Source organism: Brienomyrus brachyistius, chromosome 11 (genome assembly GCF_023856365.1).
Source record: "Brienomyrus brachyistius isolate T26 chromosome 11, BBRACH_0.4, whole genome shotgun sequence".
In the NCBI taxonomy this organism is placed as follows: Eukaryota; Metazoa; Chordata; class Actinopteri; order Osteoglossiformes; family Mormyridae; genus Brienomyrus; species Brienomyrus brachyistius.
This window is the reverse complement of record NC_064543.1, coordinates 11,293,034-11,303,510: the sequence shown is the minus strand read 5'-3', so window position 1 is coordinate 11,303,510 and position 10,477 is coordinate 11,293,034. Positions and strand designations below refer to the sequence as shown.

At 41.2% G+C, this 10,477-nt stretch overlaps 1 protein-coding gene across 2 annotated transcripts; it reads left to right on the top strand.

Annotated features, from left to right (window-relative positions):
- The first annotated feature begins 1,071 nt into the window (after positions 1–1,071).
- On the top strand, positions 1,072–7,073 carry LOC125751492 (iroquois-class homeodomain protein IRX-6-like). Of its 2 annotated transcripts, none has more exons than XM_049030353.1 (5): positions 1,072–2,403; positions 3,268–3,522; positions 3,956–4,065; positions 4,338–4,633; positions 4,968–7,073. In XM_049030353.1, exons 1-5 carry the CDS (start codon positions 2,338–2,340, stop codon positions 5,615–5,617), a joined length of 1,377 nt encoding a protein of 458 aa, XP_048886310.1. In that variant the 5' UTR covers positions 1,072–2,337; the 3' UTR covers positions 5,618–7,073. The 2 variants fall into 2 exon arrangements, with proteins under 2 accessions (XP_048886310.1, XP_048886311.1); XM_049030354.1 differs by having other exon boundaries at positions 1,074–2,403; positions 3,318–3,522.
- The last annotated feature ends 3,404 nt before the right edge of the window (positions 7,074–10,477 follow it).

The following is a 10,477-nucleotide window of genomic DNA, read 5'->3' as shown; positions in this document are numbered from 1 at the left end:
ATATGTGAGCAGTACAAAAATAATACGGTCCCGGGAGCCTTTGCGTTGTTTAATCTTGTCTGATATTAGCGGATAGCAGAGTACATTAGGAGGCCATAGGAATGAAAATCGTCTCAGCTATATATAGGAAAATATTTTTACACATCGTTAATAATCATTAAAAAAATAATAATACCAATAATAAAGAAAACTTAAAAAAATAAAAAACTTCCTACCACAGTATTCTACACCATGTTAAAACCAATTTTATGGCCAACATTAAGATTAGGCCTACTTTTAAATTTGGTACTTGGATTAACAGACCATAGTGAATATTTCATAAATGACGTTTGGGTATGGGTCCCGCGTTCCTTGCAGCACCCCTGCTAGCTCTGTCCGAAACCCTCATCCTATCGAGGTCACAGCCTCTGTGTTGCACCAGGATCGGGAGTGGAAATGCCAACTTCCAAAAGCCAGACACTTGTCAAGGCGCGGTAAGTTACACGGGCATGCGAGATCGGTGTGGTATAGCCTTTGCTATTAACTTTTAATGAGTAACAAGGCGCTCACCATGTGGCTTATCGCTTCCATCTTACCACTTGTATCCGCAGACGGGATTTGCGTCTCCTTCCCGCAGCTCTCTGGCGCCACTCGAAGAGAAACGCCGCAATTGCAGGCGCCTCCCCGAGGACTCGTCTCGCTTTTCATCAAGGGCGAAGGCAATGAAATATACGCCCCATATTCTCCTTGGTGTTAGCTCGAATTCAGACGGGGAGGGGGCACGCTAGAGCTGGATAGTGTACCTGTTACAGCGTAATTCTGGATGACATGACAACCGGTGAATGGTTATTACAACTTATTTTGCATTCTCATAATTGACATATGGGTTTTAAAATCGACTGTCTAAAGCACTCCTTTGCTATGAGTTGATTAGTCAAGGTCATAAAAACTGTTATTTATGTGGAAATTGACACGTAATACATCAGACAAATACAGGCTGGTCATCTTCGCGAAAAATAAAGGCTAATTACTAAATAAGCGTCTTCCCTGTCCTTCAAGTGTACATTAATTTAAATGATTTTTCCCTTAAACTTTTATATTACTGGACATTAAAATGATACTCCAGTAGCTGTGTTTTTTTCCACTTAGAATTTCTCCTCGAAGGCAAATTTGCTGTGTAACTCGTTCGTTAAACACTAGCAGCACCATTTGTTAATTGATGCAATTACACGTTACTTGTAATGGCCAGGTTGGTCTCCAGGCAGACATCAATCAGACTTCTATTGACCTGCCAAACTCCTTTTCAGCCATTCCTGTTGGGACTATTTCTGACTCTAATAGGGAAAAATGGGAACATCATCAGCATTAATTTAGGGCCGGACCTCTGGCCGGGACGGTCGGCATCGGAAAGGCTTTGGAAAAGTGTCAGTCTCGAAAAGCGCCCCAAGGGAGCAGCGCAGCGTTTGCTCAACTTATTTTCTGCTTCCCGCTGAATGAAAACAAAGCTGTACCTTTAAGTGTACTTCAACCTGAGTCAGTTAAACGCAGAATCTGACGTCCCAAAGCGTCTGTCCCTTTTCTGACACGTCGCGCCTGCAACTGCACCGCTATTAGTAATTTCATTAACTGCTTGATGCATGCACGGATAAAAGTGTTTTAAAAGGCGTACAGATATGAATCGATGCATAAGGCTGTCTGCATTAAAAAAAATTGATTACAAAAATATAGTATCGATAGACAACATTCGTTTTATATACACGACAATTTAAACAAACGAGCATATTTACATGGCAATGCGCGTCCACAGAGAAACTTACACTGTGTTTACCGAACAGTTTCTAGTAGCCGTCGGTATGTTTCCTTAATTCGTACATTTCTGCCGGAAAGGAGCGTGTCTTATTAAGTTAACGGGATGCGCACCTTAAGGAAGCGCGATGTTAGATGCGATTGGTAAAGACATTATTCTATCCGTGCGGCCGTGCCGTTCCGGGATTACAGTGACGTCACATTGATACCCTTGCATGGATGAATGCTAAAGAACTATAGAGGCACAAATAATAGCACAAGCAGAGTCCATATCTTGCAAGTCTTAGGATATCCTTTAAGCCCTCTTCAGCCAAGGCACAATAATATTTTTGTGGCTGATGCAGTTTAATATTGTTTGCTACTGTTTTTCTTTGGAGGATTATCTACATACATCTGTGTATGTGAAAACTATTTGCTGCTTTATACAGCTTCAAGCCTTCTTCTTAAGTGCAGTCATCTATTATTGACAAAAGGCCGTGCGTGGAAATGTCTATGAGAATGTGTATTTGAAGTGCATTTGGTTAAAATCGATCAAAGGGAAGATAATTGCTGATGGTAACAAAAGAAGCAGCCATGTCTTTCTCGCAGTTTGGATATCCTTATAATACAAGTTCACAGGTAAGGAAAAATGCAATACTGTGTTTTTTTGCCATTACACCTGAAGCTGCACGGTGTTCGGTCCATTACTGAGGATAATTATATTTCTATTATATTCATATTATGTTTTACATAACTTAACGTTAAAAGTGTATTAAAAGGCAGGGTATCTTCAAATATATTTTATTATTACTAAAAACAAGTATGCCAATATTCCGGTGGTTTAAACTTAAACATTTTGCGAGCGTTTTATAAAAGTACAAATATTTATACTGCCATCAAGGGAACAACTAACTTCAAGCACAATTTGACGTTTAGCCTGTTAGCCGCTGCAGTTATTAACGTTGCCTTCGGCGTATTTTGATATATTTAAACAAATTTTGAAATTATGCAGTACAGCGTACAATTACAAGTTCGATTTACCGGACCGGCATATCCAACAATCAATACACTCAAAAGTGAAAGTGGAAGAATAGTGATATATTATTTGAGGGAAACTTTTTTTCAAAGTTTAAAGACTTACTTATGTCACCTCTGTCCGTACATGGTTGTGGCGATGACAAACAATTACTCTCGTTCTTTAAAACGTATTGCCGTGAAATAAAATGCTCGGTCTTGGTATTTATATTTTCTGCATAAGTTCACATCATTCCATCGTTTCTCAAGTTATATAACATCTTCCATTTAAGACCTGTAATTTCATGTAAAGCATACATAAAAGACCATGTTTTTTGCATGTAGTTATGTCTTTAATCTATAACTTGATATATTCTACTGCTCAACCCTGTGGCCTTTCTCTAAAACATTGTAGAGCCAGATCTTTTATGAAGAGTATAGCCTACAGCCCACACGACTGACATGTGTATCAAAATTCTCTTTACGCAGTTTTTCGTGTCGGCAAACCCCAGTACGACTTGCTGCGATTCGATTTCCAGGTCGGTCTCTGATGGGTCCGGCGGTTCCCAGACTGCAGCCGCGTTCTGCTGCCCTCCTTACGAGAACCGACTGCTGGCGAGCACACGGGGCGAGCTGAACGCGGCTCTCGGCATGTACGGCTCGCCTTACGCGGCGGCAGCCGGTCAGAACTACGCCAACTACTTTCCGTACAGCACGGAGCCCTCGGCGCTCTACTCCACGCTGGTAAGTGCGCACTTTCATCTGACTCATCGATCCCTTTCGACGTGCTTATCGATTCTCATTGTTTTAATAATGTTTCTGCCTCTATCTTGAGCTTTAACTACTGTTACTTGTTTAACAAGTACAGAAACGTTTTTAACGCGGTGAATAACATTTTTTGGATTAATGGTTTAATTAGGTTGACTGTTTTATGCAGCTGTTAAGTTGGGGAAAACATAATGATTAGAAAGAATTAGCTTCGTATTTTAATATGTGACTGTATTTCATGGTAAATTTTTAAAAGCTACAATTACGGCAATTGTCGCGCACTGAGACGTTACTGTAACAATGTATAATCTTGTCTGTAATGCATTTTAAGTTAAATGGTTTAACATTCAAAGAGTGACACACATACCTGCAGTCTACCTTTGAATTGTGACAGCTCTTACGATTTTAGACCCCACAGTACGACATCAAGGATGGCGCTGGGAATTTGCACTCGTCTATCACCCAATCGGCTGCCTATTATCCCTACGATCACTCTCTAGGGCAATACCAGTACGACAGGTACAAACGTATCATTCTTATCTTAATTACAACTGTCCTGTTAATTGTAATGGTATCCAGCTATAGAACTATGCCAGAAAATGAAAGAATGCGTCCTAAAGAAATGATATAGTTTCGCATTAAACATTTCTAAGAACTTCAATACTTCTTGTGTTTGTTTTTATAGTGCCCTGCTTTGGAGTGATATTGTGACGTAACTGCACGGGATATACAAATGATGCCATTGTTCTGTGATTAAAGCTGATGGATTCCATCCACGATTGTAACGGCAGGTACGGAACCGTAGACTTCAATGGATCGTCGAGGAGGAAGAATGCCACAAGGGAGACCACCAGCACCCTAAAAACATGGCTTTACGAGCACCGCAAAAACCCGTACCCCACCAAGGGGGAGAAAATCATGCTGGCCATCATCACCAAAATGACCCTCACCCAAGTGTCCACCTGGTTCGCCAACGCCAGAAGAAGGCTAAAGAAGGAGAACAAGATGACCTGGGCGCCCAAGAATAAAGCTGGGGAGGACAAGAAAGATGACCTTGACAAAAATGAGCAGGAGTGTGTCAGCAAAGGTGAGCATCTCTGCTTCCTGCATATATCCGTCAGGATTTTAAGTGCATTAGCATACAAAAGGCTACGCTTACAGAGGAGTAATAATAATATTAATAATAAATAATGCAATAAAATCTTGTGTTTTAGTGATGAACAGCCACCCAGTCAGTTTTCACAGTTAATAATCAGAACGCAAAACCCATTCAATACACAGGTGGTTTATGTCTCAGCCCATGCTGTAGCCTGCTTGGTAGCCAAAGGCTACATTAAAATGCAGAGGCTCCCAGCAGCTTCTCTTTGTGACGCTCTGGCAAACAGCCTTTTTCCTCAGTCTATGCCTTTATTTATGCCTAGACTCCAAGGTGTGTAAGGAGGACAAGGGCCTACGGTTGAGTGACTTAGAAGACATGGACGATGAGGACTGCGACAAGCTGGGTGATGACTGTGAGAAAGGCCCCCATGAACAGCAAGACCTTACCTCCGGTTTGCCCGGGGAGCCCGCAAAGAGGGACTATGGCAGCACCCTGACTTTTCCCAGCTGCTTCCACACGTTCGGCAGCAATACCAAGGGCGCGGTGGCAACAGCGCCCGACTTCCTGGGCCCCTGTGTAGGCAAAGTGCCGACCGCAGCCCTGCCGCTGTTTCAGGCAGCAGGGAAGTCCCTGATCTGGTCACCGGCGCGGACCGCAGACGTTAGCGAACCACTAGGTGATTCGCATGATGGTGAACTCATAACGGAGACTCTCGGGATGGACTGCCGGCTGCAGTCAGCCAGGCCCCCAGCGTCCAGTGCTGGCCAGTGTGGGGACACAGCCGGTCAGCGGGAAGTCGTGACTGTAGCCCCCGCAGCAAGCTCGTTCCACGAGGGACCGTCCTCCCACAGTAAAAGCTACGGCCACTCCAGCTTTAACCAGAAGAGCCTGCACAGCAGATCCTACTCTCTGCTCCCGGACACATGCCAGTACCTGTCAATGGAAGGAGCCCCAAGAGCACTGACTCGCTAGCCAGAATCCACACCGGGAGCCCTAACCACACGCATCTGCTCTGTCTGCTCTTCTTACATTTAACAGGCGCAAATATTTGCTCTGCTTACACTTTCCGATTGCCGACTCCTGCAACATCTCATGCAGAAAACCTGTATTGTGTTTCTATAGGACATGATTTGAGTTTTTCCCCCTATGCTAATATTTCGAAACTTCTTGCGTTGGACCCACTTAATCCAAAAAGATAGGATGTATATTATTGGCACGCGCATATAAACTTTGTTATTCAGTTACATGATTTTTCCTTAATTATATGTCACACACCATTTTTATTTGATTTACTGTGGTGAATCAAATGACCATTAAAAAAAAAAGTTTATTATGTGATTATTCTGAAATATTCTAACCATCGCTATATTCGCCCTTCTGTCAAATATTATGAAGTAGATACCTGCACGCGCAGGCAAATCCACACAATGAATTAGCTTCTATTTACTACTGATTTTACTGGCGATTCGTAACATATCAAGCAGGCAGAATTGTTTGATTAAATTTTCTGCATTTGAAGTTCAACGTTGACAAAACCTTGCCCGTATATTAAAATGAATCCAAAATATTTCGCTTTTGAAGGATTGCTTACATATTGAAATACATTAAAAGTTTAAGTTTAAAACTTTACTTAAAGACACAGATTCACAATATGCCCTAAAATCAAATAGCTGCTACAGGGTTCCAGGAAGGTCCATTAAATGCAATTTTAAAACGGGGTCAAGGTAAATACAGAAAAACACAATCATACTTATGCACATCCTGTATTTAATTTAATAGAATAACTGATTTGCTTCCAGGGCCTGCAGATTCAAATTCGCAATTGCTGCTGCATCTTTATATCTATATGTATATGTGACTTTTTCCTTTACTCTGTTGGCCAATGTGCAGTTTTCAAACGGTGGGACACTAATTCAAATTATGCACTGTGGACCGGCGATTTAGACGCGATCTTCCAAGCCGTCAGCTGTGAACAGTTTAAACATTTTGAACGCTGTCAGTGTTAGACGTTTTTTGCGACTGTAGAGGCAGCCCCGACTTTTGCACAACGTTGTTTTTACGGTCATGTGGACTATGTGAAAGATATATATTTAAAAAAAACGACTGGATTTCTGATGTATGCACTGGGCAATCGTAGTTGGGCAATTTGAACAATTAATTTATTTAATTTATGAACCATTTTGTAATGTGCTTTAAGTTGTTAAATTTTGCATCGTTTCGAAGTTGCTTACATGTGATAAGTGTAATTTGTTTCAATTTGATTGTTAGCTTATAATACAGGTACTTTTGTTTGTTGTTGGTTGCATATGGAATGGTATACTGTACTATATTGCCTGTCAGTGTATAAAATAATACATGTGTTTATTTTGGTTGTGGGAAAGCATTTTGGCCATGTCGGAAAAATTTTATAACAATGCATTTTACAAGACACCAGCTTCTGGGTCGTGATTTCAGGGTTCACGTCGTATTAAAAGACTGAAAGTTTTCCTTGATCGAAGTTCGTTGTCAGGCAGCTCAAAAACTAGAGCATGCGGAAGGTCATAATCCAGTCTGAGGCATGAATGCACTTTACATGGCAGGACAGAAAGGAAACATCACCTCGTCATTGTTTATATTTAATTGGAAGTGACATCAAACATTTTGTTACTGTTCGTGCTAACAACGTAGCAAGAATAAGGGATGAATGCATCTTTGTGCCCGTTGCAGGGGGACCCGTTGCAGTAATTTAATAATTGTTGTCACCAAGAGGTCGCTTATAGATCAACCCGATAAGAACAATTCTCATGGTTCACCAGGGTCACCATTTATTTTTAACCGTTTCGTGATTGATCTGTCAAATGACTCCTTAAAGCCCGCCAATTTGGGAATACTTTTCAAAATACTAATAGGCAGGCAAAATATGCTAAATAGCTATGTGAAAAAGCATGAAAACTTATTGTCTCAAAACTGGTTAAGAAAACTGTATTTAATGGTCCCTGAAAATTGCATGGGGGGTATGCTATCCTTGATAGTTCGCGAATTTTGTTTTACATCACTTTGATCTTCCGTTAATGTGAACTAGTTTTGGTACAATCTATATTTAAGAATTACATAACATAAAATTTTAATATTTAATTGTATGCATTTTTTGGTGTTGTCATTTCAGGTATTAATTTTAAGAACTCAGATGAATTATCCCGCCGATTTTCTTAAATGAAGCACATAAATAATTTTAACCGTTATATTGATTTACTATTATTTATACACACTGTCTATTCGACAGAACTTATAGTGTGTGAGTACGGGTCCAAATGTTTGCGCAATGAAGGAATTATACAAACATTAGGTCCCTCTGAAGAAACTTCATTCCTGCGTAATAAAGGGAATCTTGAGGTCCGCCGCGAATGACCCTCGGCTTACACGTGCACAAATTAAACTACGAGAAGATAAACATTATTTCAGGTCGGATTTTTGAGATTAGTGTTTGTAATAAAGGGCATTAGGTCTATTTGAAGGCGTTATCCGCTTGCTAACTTGTGCCACTGGCCTTTTGAGAGAGAAATCTGTCGCACCGAAGTGCTTCTGACTATTCAGGAAAGCATAAAATTGCACCGAGAATTCACGAACGGATATATATAAGCTAACTGCAGCAAATGTTTACAATTTCTTTTCCGAAGCTGTTTTCTGCAGTGTAAGTATCTATTTTCTTTTCCCAGTTCTTTTAACTTAGCTGTAATGATACCACGTGCCCGTTTTAAATTAAGGTAATTGGTGACTGCTGACGCAAAAAAAAAAAAAAAAGTTATTCAATATAATAATAGATAACTTTGCAGGTCTGAAAATTGAAAAAATGTCATTGCATCATTTCATTGTACTATTTGTGTACTATTTCATTGCCATATCAATTACATTTTCAATACCTTTTGTTAAATAGTAAGTTTTGGATCTCTGGCATGCTCTTACAAAGCAACCCAAAGTTAAAATCAGAAATAATCAACTATTGAACCTGTAGAACGTACTCTATATTCAGCTGATGTAATACTTATTTTCCTGGATACACATAACAATTGTTTTACTGTTGTACATTGTTTACTGTGTATTTGAACAAGGTGTATGTGTGTATGGTCTGGGCAGCAGTTGGCTATGCCTCATTTTTGGGCAAGAGATATTACTTTCTACCTTCCCAAGTGAAAGCAATACTGGGGTGAGTTCTGCTGTTTTCTCTTCTGGGAGGTCAGTTCACCATGATTCGAGATTATCCAGCCAGACCAGCATTGTTCCACAATCTGCCATGTCGGCGAGATCTGTATCGCAAATCGCCCTAAATATAATCTTCTGGAATCATATTCCGAATGCTGTTTTGATTAAAGCTCGAAGACGGACACGACGGTCAATGACATGGAAAAGAATTTAAGGCCACAGCATTAGCATGTAATGAAAACAGGTCTCCTTGACTCACAAATCCACTGCACAGGACTGGCATTGCCAGTGGTGTTGACTAACATTACTGATGTCCCAGAACATTTGTAATTAAGCAGTTACTGTCACCAATTTTACATGGATGCATATGGCACGAGTTAAATACAAAAGAGCCAATACATCGTTTACAGCTGTTGAGTTACAGCAAGTCTCCGCGTTCAGTATGTTTAATTTCGGTTACTGAAATTGTGCCTTGTGGTCAGGAACGAGCCTGCCGCCCAAGCCCTACCCGCGAACATGAAGATGTTTGGAGGTATATTAAATATTTAGACGGAGGTTAATTAAAGCTGGAGCGGCAGGCAGAAGCAGCCAAACATTATTGAAGGTAATGATGCATACAGAATGGGATTACCACGGTAACACGATACCTGAGGGGACAGCGAGCGGTGGAAAGGAACGGCGGTGTTTCTCAGGAATCCTCTCGAGCCCGTCTGTTTGATGGCCGGTAGACAGTATGAACTTTGAGGGCCGCTGCGTTTACGAAGAACCCTCCAGTTTGAGTTCTGACCGCAATAGAATCACACGACTGGGCCAAGATCGCCCCCAAGGAGAATAAGACAAGGGCCCGCTTACCTGCAGCGGTGCGGATACAATAATGTGCATTACGATTGTTACTCCCGGATTACGGATGGCTCACGGCAGCGTAGAATGTACTGGTGTTCGACATGCATTTCATGCCTAGAAAAAACATGCTGTGTGATTAAACTCCAGTCTGGCACTTTAAATGTGGACAGTATAAAACTTTTAAACTCGGACATGTATTTCCGTCACAACCAGTGACATGCACACAAAATCAGTATCATCATAATTATCAATCCCTTCTCTTTCTTTATTATTTTTAATATGTATTTGGAATGGGGGGGGGCACTGGATACTTAATCCCAAACACCCCTTTGATAAGGCTTCTGTGAAAAAGAAAAAAAAAAACATTAAGAAACATAAAACTACACATGCACCGTGAGTAAGCAAGTCAGAAAGCGGTAGGAATAAAACAGGCTGTAAATAGGCTGATAGAAAGGGCAGCTTTATCTAGACCTTAGCGATATAAAAAGCAGCCACTTGAACCAAACTGAGCCCTCATTAGGCCAAGTTACCGGCTGGTGTCAAGTGGGGTGCGGCCACCGCAGGCTTAGCAGAGCACATGCTGGCGGACCAGATTAGGCCCAGCGCAGATCCACAAGTGTGCAATCGGCCTCCTGCTGTCAGGCTTTCTCAGCCAGGCCAAGGCTGTTAGCAGTTTGCCCTTCCTGAGCACGGGGGCCCCTTTAAAGCCAAACAGCCTTACATTCAGCACTCTGCCCTACCTTGGAAGGGCACACTTCACACTTAATAGTGCTACATACACACCAAAGCCTGTCCGTAACTCAGACAAAG

Coding starts and splice junctions, on each gene's coding strand:
- LOC125751492 (XM_049030353.1), top strand. CDS start 2,338: ATGGTAACAAAAGAAGCAGCCATGTCTTTCTCGCAGTTTGGATATCCT. Junction 2,404..3,267: donor CTTATAATACAAGTTCACAG/GTAAGGAAAAAT, acceptor CTCTTTACGCAG/TTTTTCGTGTCGGCAAACCC. Junction 4,634..4,967: donor GCAGGAGTGTGTCAGCAAAG/GTGAGCATCTCT, acceptor ATTTATGCCTAG/ACTCCAAGGTGTGTAAGGAG.